Genomic DNA, 15,636 nt, shown 5'->3' with positions numbered 1-15,636 from the left:
CTTCTATTTGCTTATAGCAGGCGCGTCCTAGAACGCCATTATCAGTGGATTCTTGGACGACTCAGCCACTGAGGGCGGATGCAACAGGAAGTGGTAAATCACCGGTTGTGGTTATTTCTTCTCACCTACTTTACCACAGCATAGCAGCCCTTTGTCAGAAACCAAGATTGCTAACTCTTCTCTATGGCTGGAAGAGTTCACTCTGGCCCTTCTACTCCCTCTGCTCCTGAAGAAAGATTGTATTGCGCCCACAATGCAACACCTACAATCAGCATAAAGACATCGGAGCTGCTCTAGGTTGAGCAAGGCAAGGACCCCAGAAGCCCGGTGCTGAGGACAGCTAGGTTTGCTCCCCTAGTACTCCCTTTCCAAAGAGAAGTGATCAGGCAAGAAGGAAGGCTGGCTCCTTAGTACAGGATTTTTACTTTACACACCACTCCAGTTCACCGAGAGCCAACCTACTACTACAGACTGCCACCATCTCATTGAAGGATCTCAACAGTTTCACAGAAGCTCCTTAAAAAGAACGTTTCCCAAACTTCTGGGGCCAAGACTGTCGTTCCTCAGTCCTGCTTTCCCATGTGAAGGGCCACCAGGAATTTGCCAAATCAAACTAAACTGAAAACACGGCAGAGTTGCAGGGCCTGGCAGACGGCAGCCTCACAGAATCACTTTGGGAATGACTGTTGTAAAGGTCTGCCAGCCCGACCCCACAGGCTACCACAGCACACATCTAGTATTAGCTTTGTAATCCACTTAGGGAAAGCAAGGGTTGTTCTTCAAGCCCTGAATGTCAGCTGATCCTGTTTCTACTCACTGGCTGTCTTTGAACACAGATATCCTATACTGACATCTGTTCCCTCTCATTATGATCTTTTGGACCCTTCTGTAAAATTCAGACTAAACCAGTTATCCAATTTTTTCCTTTAGAACTTTTTGGAGACTGAGGAACATTTGCTTAGTAACTGGATTACATAGCCAAAGAGCCACTTGCACATATGGTTACAACAGTTCAAGCGGCGAGTGCATCTTAGCTTATCGTCTAGAGACCCATGGAAACCTTGCTAAGTCCCATCTTAACAGATATTTCAAACCTCAGTATTTTGCTCCAAAAACAAGTCAATAGACTCCGGAGCAACGTGGTGTCAACCTTCACATCATCACCTGTTTTAGGTCTGCCACCTCCCCATACATTTCCTGAACTGCAGTACTTTTGCATTACCATCTAAGCTAAGGTTTAACTACTGGTATAGTGTGTGAGTGTTCATAGACAAGATTAAATTAGAAGAGTCTGTTGTGTGTGTGTGCGCACTATTGTCAATTAGCACTGGTCATAACTACTACTCCACACATCCGACTCAGTTAAAACAGCGTTGGTCTTCCAGGTACTCATGTTCCAAGTTCCAACAGTTTCTAGCACACACACACGCCCGACTACATGGATCATAGGAACCATTTTCCCTACTCTGTAGAATGCAGCGCATCTCCTAAGCTAGGAGTTCACCAAGGGAAGAGGCTGGAAGTGTTGTTCAGGAGTAATGACAAGACATCTCACTAGCATTAATGTCTGGATACCCATTAAGCTACCTGCCAGTCAGTCAGCTACTTATATGAACTACAGTAAAGGCATAGGCCAAGGGTCCGTGAGGATCTAGTCGAGGAACTTCTGGAAGGACCAGATGTATTTAAATCAGCTGGTCCAGACGATCTCCACCCCAGAGTGCTGAGGGAATTAGCTGAGGTCATTGCGGGACCCCTGGCATGGCTTTACAAGCACTTGTGGTGCTCTGGTATGGTGCCACAGGACTGGAAGAGGGCCAGTGTGGTTCCCATCTTCAAAAAGGGGAGGAAGGAGGACCCAGGAAACTGTAAGCCAGTTAGTCTTACCTTGATCCTGGGTAAGTTGTTTGAGAGAATTAACATTGTGCATGTCCACAAGGGGCCAGCAGGGGAGATTATGCTTAGGGGCAACCAACACGAGTTCATTAGAGGCAGGTCCTGTCAGACCAACCTGGTGGCCTTCTACGACCAAGTCACCAAATCCTTAGATGCAGGGGAAGCAGTGGATGTAGTTTTTCTGGACTTTGGGAAGGCCTTTGACACTGTCTCTCACCCCATTCTCATCAAGAAACTGGGAGACTGTGGTGGTGTCGACACCTACACAGTCAAATGGGTCACCAAATGGCTGGAGGGCCGCACCCAGAGGGTGGTGGTGGACAGGTCATTTTCGACCTGGAGGAATGTGGGCAGTCAGGTCCCCCAGGCCCGCACTGTTCAACATCTTCATCAGCAACTTGGACAAGGGGGTAAAAAGCACCCTGTTCAAATTTGCTGATGACACCAAGACGTGAGCACGTTAGAAGGAAGGAATAAGCTACAATCAGACCTAGACAGGTTACAGGGGTGGGCGGACAAGAACAGGATGGGATTCAACACTGACAAGTGCAGGGTGATACACCCGGGAAGGAAGAACCAGCACCATACCTACAGGCTGGAGAACTCCCTTCTCATCAGTGCAGAGGCAGAAAAGGATCTCGGAGTCATCGCTGATGCCAAGATGAACATGGGCCAGCAATGTGGGGATGCAGTCAGGAAGGCCAACCACACCTTGTCATGCCTCCACAGATGCATCTCAAGCAGGTCCAGGGAGGTGATCCTCCCCCTCTATGTGACACTGGTCAGGCCCCAGCTGGAGTACTGTGTCCAGTTCTGGGTGCCGCACTTCAAGAGGGATGCGGATAACATGGAAAGGGTCCAGAGGAGGCCACCCGCATGATCGGGGCAGCAGGGCCTCCACAAGAGAAGGCTGAGGGGGGATCTAGTGGCCTGTTACAAACTAGTCAGGGGGACCAGGAGGCACTGGGGGAGTCCCTGTTCCCCCGAGCACTACCAGGAGTGACTAGAAATAACGGTTACAAGCTGGCAGAGGGTAGATTCAGACTAGACATCAGGAGGCACTACCTCTCTGTCAGGACGGCTAGGAACTGGAACCAACTTCCAAGACAAGTGGTGCTGGCTCCTACCCTGGGGGTCTTTAAGACAAAGCTAGACAATCACCTTGCTGGGGTCGTTTGACCCCAGTACTCTTTCCTGCCATGGCACAGGTTTGACTTGATGATCTGCTCAGGTCCCTTCCAACCCTACTAACTATGAAACTATGACCTTAAAGTCACAGCCAAGCATTTAAAACAAAAACAAACAAACAAAAAAAACTTAAGTTGGTAGAAAATAGATTAGATTTGATGTGCCTAGCTTCTTAAAAGCCAGAAGAGGTTCTCTCTAAATTCTGGCTGGTTAACGAATAACCAGGTCTAGCTTTATATTTTATGTGGGAAGTTCTCTTCCTACATCTAAGCTCAAAATACTAAGCCAGGACCAAAGGCCTCTAAAAATGTATGTTTGGTTTTGACAAAGTCAGTGGAAGCCTACAAGAGTATCTGCAATTCAACCTCTGAACCCAAAAGAGGCAGAACTACTACGCTACCCCCAGGTACTTTGGTAAAACAAAGTGATAGACATTAGCAATCCACACCATGGCCAGGAAACAGTTTTTGTCTTGGCCCACTGAATCCAACTGAAAATGCAGAACCAAAGCTTAAAAGGGAAACAATTCTTTTTTCACATTTTAAGCATTACTGCTCCATTTAAGATTGGAGGTCTGAAACTTGCCTGCAATTAAGGCTTTGCCACAGCTCTCAACCTGAGGGTCCTACACCCAAGAAAGGAATCCAGTCCCCCAGGATCACAAGCAGCTACTACAAGGGAGCTCTTCCCTCCTGTTCTGCAAAACAAAAAGCGGTCCCTTGCTCTTATCTTGGAGCCTGGATACAGCTTCTTCCATAAGAGCCATCAAAAGTGCCAGAGAAATGGACGATATTGGATTTGGCGTCAACAGAGGTTAATTGGGGGGGATGGGGGTGGACAAGGTTCTTTGGGTATGTGATACCTTTTATTAGACCAACTAAATAGTTGGAAAAATTGTTCTTTGCGAGATTTCAGCACATACACCCTTCTGGGGGGTGGAGGCGCTTTTGTTTACAGGGATGCCTCCTTCCCAATCTTTACCTATGGCCATGCATATTTTGGCTAACTCTGTTGACAGTTTCTAGCTTGGATGTTATTTTCCCCTTCTGTATCCCATCACTAGGCTATGTGATGCCATATCACCAGGAAGAAAAGCTGAAGAGTTACCTGGCATGTCATATCCCCCAAAGGGGTCTGGAAGTTCATTTATTCAAATCTGTGCTATACTACTAGCAATCCAAGGAACTGACGCTTAACCATCACTGCCCCCATGACATTTTCCTACTAGCTCTATCCTCTAGAAACAGAGCCCAATGCTGTTTTGTCAAGGCTTGCATCTAGTTTCTGCTGTTGCTCAAGTGCAAAGATAACTTGGCAAGACTATCTTAAACTGATATTATGTTTAAGAGGCCTATTGTCAATGCATGGGTAAAGCAAGGTAATCTACAAAGATAAACAGGAGGCAGAAAGACTTTACATGTTTATTGTGTATGCTTCACGTGGACAGTCACTAAAGCTAGTGGTTGTGCCAGAAGATATTTCATTGGGCTTCACTGAAATAAAGCTTTAAAAAAAACCCAAAAAAAGTTAAAAAAAAAAAAAAAAAGCCATAAGAAATTACTAGTTATGGGTATGTTATTTCTCTTCATTGCTAGGTTCTACTTCATGTACTGGTGGGGGTAGGTAGTTACAAAGTTCTTGTGCTACTATTGGAATTAAAATTCCTCCTTCCCTGTATCCTAGCATAGTGGAGTTCTTTCCAAAGCAGAACGAAATCCCATGTAGCATACTGCTATAGCTTCCCTGGAAGCTAGAAGGATCTTTAAAAAGAAAAAACTTTGCCAACCAACAGCAGTAAGTAGACAAATCTTGCAAGCCACTGAGAACAGGTTGCATACTGAGCTGTTGACTTGGCCATACCATTTGATTATCACTAGGTGCACAAGTTTCTGGCAAGACGAGCACTACCGTACCTGTGATTCAGTCAAGCACATAAGAAGTCTAAGAAGCCAGTCCAAAAGCAACATTAGAGCGTGGGGTGGGTAGATTTCACTGCCTGTTATTTGAGGAGGTTTACAGAACAGTCACCTGTTTTCAAAGGCTTGTCATCATAACTACTGTTAATCTCACATTGCATTTCATATTTTGAAATTCTACATGAGCTTATTCCAAGACAATTCTAGTCAAAAGTAATAGTTAAAAAACTTAGTATTAAGGAACTAGTTTTGTTTTTGTTGTAGTCCAAATGAAAACTTTGACTACGCACTCCAGCTTACCAGTTGGATGTTCCCACCCTTGCTCCAGTGTCAGTTCATCCCCTTCTTCTAGAGACTACCTGCAGAGCCATTTTTCCCCTTTTGCACTTCAGTCAATGCTGCTGAAGTTCCAATAGACTAACTGCTCCGCTAAAATGGAGACACCCTGAGTCTGCCATAGGGAGACCCATTTTCAGGTTTTCAAGAGTAACTCTAGAGGGGAAAAGAACTACACGTCACCTTCCTAAGGAGTAGTAACTTGCTTTTAAGGTTTATTGGATATTTTCCCTACGAGCAGCCTTCAGGGAAATTACAGGTTAGTAGCAGACAGAAAGCAAGTGTATTTTGACTGCCTTATGATGTGTTAATAGCACCCAAGGTGAGAAGTAGAGAAGTAGAGAGCCCCAAGATTTATTCGTGTTGGTTTTTTAAGCAATTAGTTCTGAGAATTATTAGACTGGACAAGTACAAAAAAGAAACCAAGAAGAGAGCTTGCAAGATATCTCACTTCTCAAACTCAAAATCTGTTTAGGTGTCCAACATAGCTGTGACAACCTAAGCAAGTTAAGTTGTGGCCTCAGCACTTTTTCTTACAGTAAACTGCCTTTAGTCCAGTCATCTCTTCTGCTCAAAGAAATATGAGGCTATGCAACATTAGCAGGCTCTTCAAGTCAGGAGCCGAGGCATGCCAGAAAGAGGTGGGAAACCTCTGCTGCAGAATCTTATAGGACAGGCATGGCCACTAGTAGCTGAAGTACTCAAAGAGTGCATTGTTTAGCCTATGGCCTAGGTTCACTGTGGTTTGGGCTTCGCTGCTGAAGAAGGGTGCTTTCAACAGACAGAATTTGAGTAGGGTAGCATACCCACTTCCAAAACATGCTCCTTGTATTTCTTATAGGAAGGTTAACCATTTGTTTCCCAATGTTCTGCTAGCTGGGATTCTGCACTGGGAAAACAAAGGAACATCAGAAGAACTGCTTTCTCTCTCAGGAGAACAAAGACCGCTACCCTGCAGCAGGTCAACTGATGACACTCACTAAAACTTTAGTGAAGACAAAACTTGAGTTCTTCAGCAAAACCTAATTTCTTAAACAGTACTCCACAGTTAGTATGGTCAGCAACCATGATCACTGGTCTGTGCCATCTCTAGCATAACCTATTAATATAATCTGTTAATTGAACCAGACCTGAATTGCTAGAGCCCAATTACGGAAGAATCCACCTCTCCTAAAATGGTCAGCTACCATCTACTGGCATCTGGTCAAGGCTTCTAGCAGCCACATCAGCATCGGCCCCAACCCTAGAAGATGCACCTCCACCACACCAAGACACTTTGCCCCAGCATTTTGTTTGACTACATTATGGCTCCCAACAGTTAGAGGAAGCCTCCAAATCAACTATTAGGCTTACAAGCTCAGCCTTACATTTAACTGAAATCCTCATCTCCCTCTTCCTGGAGATGAACGCAGCTATGCTATGTTCTGTAGAGGGCACCTGAGCACATAGGATTAAAAGCAGTTGGCACTGCACAAGGGCATTTTCCATCTTCATATCGCCTGCACCATCAACTGCACCCTCGAATACTCAAGGCAGAGACATACCAGCAGTTACCTCAGCTTCAAATCTACCCTTTCAGAAGGGTGAGCTCATGCTTTTGAAGCATGATCAGCCCACCTGACAAAGACACTAGGACACTGGTGCCACAAAATAGTGTGCCATAACACAGTGTTCCAGCAACTGAGGAGTAAAACTTCTTTTAAGAAGTATCCTGCTGTTTTTCCTGAAATAATGCAGAAGGGTTGCCAACCCAGGCAGTGTTCAGAATTATCCACAATGCCTGTCCACCACTGGGGAAGGCGGGAGGAAGAAAATCCTATTTCCACAGCATTTTACACATGGTATTTAAGAGGTTGGTTTCACTGATGACACTATGGGGCATTTGTAGATGACACATTAAAGCAGGTTAAAATGCCCTTTTGCACAGCCTTAATGGTGTTGCTGTTTGCACAAATTCGCAAATTCGGTGCTTTATGGCACGTTAATTCCAGCCGCTGTAGCAAATTCAGCAGCATAATGCACCTTACATGACTTTGGGGCAGAGCAAACAAAAACACCTCCGAGGAGTTTTAGTTTTCTACTTTACAGCTGTGGAGGGAAATTGCCAGGGTCCATGAGACTCAGGCGCCATGCAGACAGCCCCAGCAGGCAGCCCAGCAGCAGCCCAGGAAGGCAGGCAGCCATGAAGGGGGGGAAAAAAAGCAGTGAGCCTGATTTTTTTTTCCCCTTCTTGCCTGGAGCCTGCCTGCCCGCATGAGCTGCACACGAGCCCAGCGCTTCCCTCCACAGCTGCAATGCCCCCCAGGACCACTGGGGGGGCATGCCACCGCTGCCGTGGAGGGAAGCACCAGCCCCACCCTGCAGCTCAGGGACTGCTTGACCCACCAGCAGTTTGCTCTCCCCTCTTCGCCACTGGAGAGGCAGGTAAGGACATGGATGTACACAACACATGGGCTTACTTCACCCTAAATCAAAGCAGTGTTTTTAAAAAACCACCACTTTAATTTAAACCCCCATGCCATCTACAGATGCCCCTAGACAACTACTGGAACCTTTTGGTATGGTACAACTACTGCTGAAACAATAGAGAACCACACTAGTTGTAGAATCTAGCAAAAACTAAAAACAGGTCAAAGGAAGCATTCCCAGCAGAGACCACCTATGATGGGGACCTGATTCAGGTCTCAAAATCCCTCAGTTTCAGGGCCCTACAAACCAAGATGGAGCACTCCTGCTAGATTTTCCTTAGGTTAAATCGACTTAAAAAGGTAGAGACAGACTTCAGTTTGGAACCAGCAGTTATCACTGTAACGGGTTCATTTCAGCCTAAATACAACTAGACGGAAGGTAGAAAGCTTTTCTTTTAACTTTATGGAAGGCGTTAAACAAGTCCAACAAACAAGTTGAATGGACCTGGGTAAAGACAGGCATGTTACCTACCATGTGTTTTTGGGCAGCTCAGTTTGAATAAGTTTTGCAGAGCTTACTGATTGACCATTTTTCTTGAAAGGGCAAGCAAAGATTTTTCTCCTGTGCCCCCAGCCTGGTTTTAGATTTTATTTAAACACACAAAAGCACTTGAAAACGCACTGCACATTTCTATGCTACTGCTTGGCTATTGTTCCAGGAGCACAGCAAGATCTTCGCTATGAACACACTACTTCAGAGTCTGCTATATAGCTCAGGTAAAAGGCATTAAAGCCACTTCCACAAGTGTCATTCATTCTCAGGAACTGCATGTGTGCATCTTTACATCGGCTACAACATGTATACTACTGAACGGTGACCTGCAGAACTGCTTGACAGCCCTCAGGACTTCAAGGTCTCTCTGCATCCTGCAGTTAGGTCTCAACGTAAGGCTCTTATAGTTTGGATTGTGTTGCTGCAGCACACTGTACTTCCTTCAGAATTAGAGGCATTTAGCACCAATTCCGCAGTTTTTGTACCAGGAGCTTCCCTTGAGACATCAGTGCTAGCCTACTCACGCTTTGTGCCACCTCGTCAGGTCAGAGACTACGTGTAGAACAGAAGGGTAGCAACTTGCTTCATTTTACAGGTTGCCAGCTACGCAAGTCAGCCTTCACAGTAAAACATGTTTAATCCTGAGTCACTACAAGGTATAGTGAACTGATTATGTCTAACAACTGATATTTGCAGTTACCCACAGTTAAGAGACAGGGGGAAAAATGAATTCTTGGATCACAGCCACCTGGGTAAGAGAAATGCATCCCTGTAGCACATGAGAACTATGGTACTGAAAAGCTAGTCACTTATGTTTCCAGTTAAGCACATGACCAATATTTCTCTGTAAAGCAACTATTCAGCCATTTAGATTGGAAACGGTCTCTAATTTTGTCAAACATTTTGTAGGTTTATGGGCTGCTTCCCATCTCCAAGGAGCAAATAGCTCAGCAGAACTGCACCCAGACACTACTTAAAAGTGCAAGACGAGCTTCCTGGGAATTAGCACATGCTCTTCTAATCAGAAGTCAAGCGATTTCCACACTAGAGGAATTCCGATTCTCACAGTGCCTCTAAAACAGATTTTTCTTCTTGGTCCAGATGCCTAATTTTACTCATTGGAGATATGGCCATACTTCATCCAGAACTCGCTAATGCAAGGTCACTGGGTAGTTTAGATGCCCCCCCCCCCCCCACACACACACACACTGACCCTTGCTTAATATTGTAAAAAGTTACTTTCTTGGTGGGGGAAGGAGGGGGGGAAAGGAGGGACGAACACATAGCAATGCTCTGTCAGAGCAATCCCCTTAGTCACGTCAAGTTGCTGCTTTTCAGACCTGCATTATGGCCAAGCCATTTTCCACATCCAGAAGTTGCTCTTCAGGAACAGGCAAAACTTGCCTGAAGCGTTACTTATGGTATTAACAGAACAAGTTGCAGCACCCTAAACAGACTGGCAGTTATTTAACGATCAGACCATAAATTGGCTCTTTATAATATACCGATTCAAACATAGTGAATATCAAAAGCTGTATTAGTTTACTCCGACACAGATGCACATATGCTAACTTCTATGCAACTAATCTCATCCTATTTACTACCTTGTGAATCACTCTTGTTCTGAACCTTTGGAATCATCTGCTTGCCTTATGCTTTGCAAGTCCTCTAATTTTCCTTAGCCTCTTAAGATAAAGAGAACTATCCCATACTAATTCAACTGATGACAGTCACTAAGCTCCAAAAGTGAATCAAGTTCATGGGTTCCAGTTGACATTGGTAATGGTATCAGACTTTAGATTTCTGGTCTGATTACTTTACAAGTGCATAATGAACTTGAGACTGCTCCGACACTGAGGCCTTATGTTCAAGAGGGAAGAGATTTAAAGCAGGTTAACTAACACAAGTCAGAAAAGTTCTAGGTACAAACAGCACAGGCCTTACTAGAATTTTAGCTCACATTAACATTTTCCCCTAGTTAACACACCTCAGTACTCATACCATAACACTTTTTAAATGTTGCTGGCTGAATCTACAGCTGCAAGGCACGCTTTAGCTCGGACCCCTGTGTTTGACCTTATAACATAATTAAGGTAGTAGCGGTCCAGGACTGAAACATATAGATTTTTATCCCAGCCAAAGTTACCAAGCATCTCCTCCTTAATTAAGCTCTAGGATTAGAGCAGCATGACCAGTAGGTTTCACCAACATTTCTTAAAGAACATTTCCTGGCCATTCGTTTTAGGAGAGCCTTAACTGAAGTAAATAGCAACGTTTTTAGGTCCCTTTCGTTTTACTCTTCAACTCTGTATTCAAGGCAGTTGTCACAAGGCAGACACCTCCACTTACACTAAGCTCCCAAGGCTTTGAGAAAGATCCATGTTTTGGTGGAGTTTCCACTTTAAAAAAAAACAACCTACAAAAGACAGAAATGTGTAACTTAGGACCTTACTGATCAGTAAGAGTGGTAAAGTGTCTTGTCCAGTTAGAACTGAGAGCAACTAAAAAGTTAAGGCTTTTCAGATTTCCACAGACACTTTCCCCAGGCAGCAATAAATACTCCTGTAGTTAAGAGTTAACAGTTAACAAATGCTACTGGGTAGAATTAGAAGAATGACACAATGCTAGAACTATGTCTATACTGCACAATGTAGTGCTGTACATATACTTTAGCTAGCTACGGTACCAAAAGTGATGTTGTAGCCCTGGTCCAGGCAATACGCGAAAAGCAGGATTTCTTCTGCCTTTTTTTGGACCAGCTGCATGTTTGGGCAGGGCCTATCATTCACAGAGGGCCTCAAATTTAGACTTTTGATGTCATCTCCAAACCAGGTTATACATACAGACACAAAGATACAGTGACAGGATTGAAAGAAGACGACGTTCATCATACAACTTTAAACTTGTGTCCCATTATGGGGCCACACCGCCTGTAGTGCGCTATGAATTAATATTTTTTTAATATACTGGGAGCCTCAAAAAATGGAAGTGGCCCCAGGCCTCTCTCGACCTTTAAGAGGGCCTGTGTTTGGGATAGACTTCGACAAGCTTGAGAGAGACCACTGAAGTACAAGAAGAATTCGCACATCCTTCTAGCCAGAAGCCAAGTCACTTTCACACCAGAGGAATTCTGATTTGCACCAATTCCCACAATGCCTCTAAAAAAGGGGAATTTTTCTTGCCTAATTTTACTCCATGGGATATGGCCATTTGCCTAATTTTAGGCAAATATCCAGTTGCCCAATTTTACTCAATGGGATATGGGCAGGCTTACCTGCGAGTTCTGGATTAATGAGGATTTCTGTCCACAGAAATCCTCTCCTCTCTAAAGTTTTAGAGTTTTGCATTTCTTTTTGCCTCTCTAAAGGTACGAGAAGCAGGACAGCAGTGTTAGCCTGTCAGCCCTGGTGTTAACCCGTCAGCCCAGACAGGGTTAACACCGTCTAAGCAGAATTAGCCTACAGCCCGAGACCAAGACTTCAGGTTACACTGAACTTTACAGCATTCCTCAAGTCAACACATTTATAAATATTTCCCATTGTCACCTGGTGGTGTAGTATTTTAGCAAGCCCACAAGGCAACTGCAGCACAGGAACTAGTAGCAACACTGAATGGCCATACCAACCCCACCCCCCAACCCCCTTTCTGGAAATAGTCAGATGAAGAGAGAGTCACCAAGTACAAAAAAAAGTCACAACATTCAACAGAGCAAAGGGCAGCGCTGCTGGGAGTAGTAACCACCTCCTCTGCGCTGGGTGCACACCTCGCTGGGGTTAGCTGACCCCAGCAGTCCTCCCTGCCCAGAGCAGGGGCTGGACCCAAGTCCCTCCTACCCCTACCGCTTAGCTCCCCCCACCGCACCGAGATCCCAGCACCAGCCAAAGCAAAGGGGGACAGATTAAAACCAGGAGTTTTCTGCGGAGGACGCAGACCCTCCCCGGTACCTCCCACCCTGCTGAGTCCAGCGGGCCGTCCGGGGCGGACCGCGGCAGGGAGGCGGCCCCCAGGCACCCTGCTGGGGAGGCGAGGGGAGGGGAGGGGAGGGGAGCGGAGCGGGGGCCGGGTCGGGACTCACCGATGGAGACGAGCTTGATGCTCTCGCGCTCCAGGAACTCGAGGGCCACGGAGACGTTCTCCAGCTGCATCTGGCGGAAGGTGGGCCGCGCGTGGTACTTGCGGTACATGCGCTTCTGGCTCAGCACCTCGAGCAGCGCGATGAGGCGCAGCCCGTCGCTCAGGTCATGCTGCAGGTTGCCGATGCGCTTGTTGACGCAGCGCAGGTGCTCGTTGCACCAGCGCGTGAACGTGTTCTGCTGGATCCGCTTCCACGGCGCGTCCTCCGCCAGGTCCTTCTCCGTCACCGGCATGGCGGGATCCGGCTGCGCCTGAGGCTCGGGCGGCCGCCGACTGCTGCTGCCGCTGCTGCCGGTCGCGTCCCTCCGCCTGCCCGCACCCTGGCCCCGCGCCTGCGCGCTCATGGCTCCGCCTCCTGATGTAGCGCCGCTCCCGCCCGGCTCTGCTCTGCAGCTCACCTGAGCTCTGCCGCCGCCTGCCGCGTGCGCTGCGGGACGGACAGCACAAGGTCGTGAGCGCCGCGGACACACCGCGCCGCGCGCGCCCCCGCCCTCTCCGCCAGCCCCCGGCCCCGCGTTGTGCTGCCCTCGCTGCTGCTCGGGAGGTTTCTCCTGGTCTTTGCCCTACGTTTCCCCCCCTCAACGCGGGGCCACTGCCCCTCATGGCATCAGCACGAGCCCCGCTGACCGAAGCTCGGTCCCAAACCACCCAGGGGCGTCAGGCCTGACCTGGAAGTCTTGCAGGAGAGGAGTTTTTTGAGTTTTGCACAAAGCTTTTTTTTTTTTTCTTCTTCCCCCCCAGTAACACCGAGGCCCCAAAGTCCCTGCGCTCGAAGACGTGACTCGCCGACAGCAGAACGCCCCTGGGTTGCAGGGAGGCTTGCTGCTCTCTGCCCGAGGGACCTGCTTGGGCAGGGCAGGGCAGAGGGGAGCTGTCACCTCTAAGCTCTTCATGCCCCAGGGGTTTACACCGCTCTTCTTAATGTCTCCGTGTCCCACTAGTCAAGCGAGCCTTTGGTTTACACCCCTCTTCTCAAAGGCTCAATGCAAGCAAGCCTTTGTTTTGCAGCGCTACTGCCTCTGAGCTTCTGGCTATAAGGATATTCCTGTTTCCCAGCCCTGCAGGTTGTTTTGAACTCGCACCAACTTAAACTGGTTTTTGCTTGGATCTTAAACAGAATAATGCAGCCCTAGGCCCCTAGCATCCTAGTAAAGCTTCTGGTCTGTTTTTTAACTGGAGAAAAAGAAGTGGTGTTTTCATATGGGATGATGCACCTCACCATCTGTGCTCCCCTTTTCAACATCCTAGATCTGCCTGTGGTGGCTGGCACCATAGGTTTGAGGCCTGCAGGTGTTGCCACCTTAAATCCTCTGGGTGTTGCCTTCTCATCCCTGGCTTTAGATCTGGTGGGATCAGGGCTCCAGACCTTGCGTACCCTGGAGATTCACCTCAATTCAAGCTGTTCCCCCAGGCAGCTGCCTCAATATAAAACCCCTGGTGTTGAAGGGCTCTAAACCCTTTCAACAGCTCAATCTGCTCCTGTCCCACACCTGGGTCAGCTCCGTAAGTAGCTCTGGCTGCCTACAGCAGGCTTTCATACCAATCCAGTTGTGCTAGTGGCTGGGCACCAGGGCATGGGATCTAGGCATATCCTCAAGGCATGCCTGAAAGTTAAAGCAGGGGCATGTTTTCTATGAAATCCTTTGCCAAGCAATCATGCTGTTAAAATGATGGGACTTATAACTCAAATGGGGGTGGAGGGGCACACACACGTTTTATGTATCTCTCAATCTCAGCTGGGGCCTTTTGTGGCTACTCTAATAAATGTGGTCCATAAATACCTCATGTTCTTCCCCAAGGAAGGCAGTGCTCTGTCTGCTTACAAATGACTTGTTACAGCCTTCATCAGTGAAATCTAGGGCCTGGCCTGCACTAGAGGCAGAAATCTGCCTACTAAGGTAAAAGTTTAGCAGCTGTAATAATCAAACTTGGAACTTTAATTTAAACATTCAAACTGGACAGAGGCAAATCTAACCCAAAAAAACATAAATACAATAAACTTTTAATTGCCTATTAAAAGCTGAGAAAACCAATGGCCTTGTGGTTAATGTACCGCACAGCTTTTAGAAACTAAGGGGATAGCTACATGGCACAATGCTAGTGCTATATGCAGGTACCTGAGCTAGTATAATCTAAAGAATCTAGCTTGGATACCAACAAGTATTATCACCAAGTTAGTACAGGGTACCGCCTTGGCTAATTTGCTCTGCTGAGAAGCTGTTGACCTAGGAAAAGTGCTGTTTTAATGTAGCTGCCCTGCATCTAGCACCTGAGCTTGGCTGAACAGCAATACACTGTGCCCTATCGCCATGCCTTAAGGCTGAGTTCTTTCATCTGCCACAGACATCCTGCTGGACTGTGATCAATTCATGTAGCTCTGGCTCATGCTAACAGGTATACAAGTCATTAAAGATAAGCAAGAGGGGGGCCCTACCATCTCTTTCCTCTGCTTCCTAGTTGTACAATAGAGATAACGCATTCAGCTCTCTTGTCTATTTGGCCTGCCAGCTGTTTAGAAGAGCCTGATGATACAGTTTCTTAGTGCTGGAAGTGAAACAGGTAGTAGACAGAGAGAACCATCCCAAACATACAACAGATCGGATAGGTGTAAGGGCCTGTGTTCCATAGGCATCTGCTGGTTCAACATGGCTGCAGAGGATAGAAACGGGCTGCTTGCAGATGTTTAAAAAGAAAGTGAAAAAACCCCTGCAGTTTCCAGGAAGCAGCCGTGCATTAATTCAACCCAGCTCCACAGCATCTGTATAGTTTGGGTGATTCAGTGGGTTTTTTTGACACTTTTATCTAATTGTTGATTTAATCAGCTATTAGATAAAAACACCAGAAAAGCCTCACTAAAGTGCCCAATCTATACAGACATCTGGCAAGCTGGGTCTAAGGCACTGCCTCTTCTGGGCATGTGCTGGGTTCAGTGTGGGAGCACACAGTTTAAAGCAACTCATTTTTTCAGTTTTTTTCAGACATCTGCAAGCAGCCAGGGAGTTTGTACAGCACCTAGCACACTGGGGCCCCAATACTTGCTTCTAAGTGCTAATGATCTACTGCCAGTAAACATTTTTAAAACAACAATCAAAAGGAATCTTCCTTTTAAATGGAATCATGGAGGAAGGCTTGAACTCTTACCTTTTAGATAGCTGACTAATTTATTGGCACACCACTCCCTACCAACACAAACTTTCAGATTGAC

At 46.7% G+C, this 15,636-nt stretch overlaps 1 protein-coding gene across 5 annotated transcripts in view; it reads right to left on the bottom strand.

The window, feature by feature from the left end:
• Window positions 1–15,636, bottom strand: part of FLNB (filamin B) — a 145,270-nt gene that overhangs the window by 98,512 nt on the left and 31,122 nt on the right. For all 5 annotated transcript variants that reach the window (XM_090022808.1, XM_090022805.1, XM_090022806.1 and 2 more), the window contains exon 2: window positions 12,373–12,858. In XM_090022808.1, coding sequence (XP_089878934.1) covers window positions 12,373–12,775 — 403 coding nt within the window. In that variant the 5' untranslated portion in view covers window positions 12,776–12,858. The remainder of the gene's footprint in view (window positions 1–12,372; window positions 12,859–15,636) is intronic.

This window comes from Crocodylus siamensis, chromosome 11 (assembly GCF_052110815.1).
Source record: "Crocodylus siamensis isolate JL-2025a chromosome 11, ASM5211081v1, whole genome shotgun sequence".
NCBI classification, from domain to species: domain Eukaryota; kingdom Metazoa; phylum Chordata; order Crocodylia; family Crocodylidae; genus Crocodylus; species Crocodylus siamensis.
The sequence above is the reverse complement of the archived record's forward strand: the minus strand, read 5'-3'. Positions and strand labels throughout refer to the sequence as shown.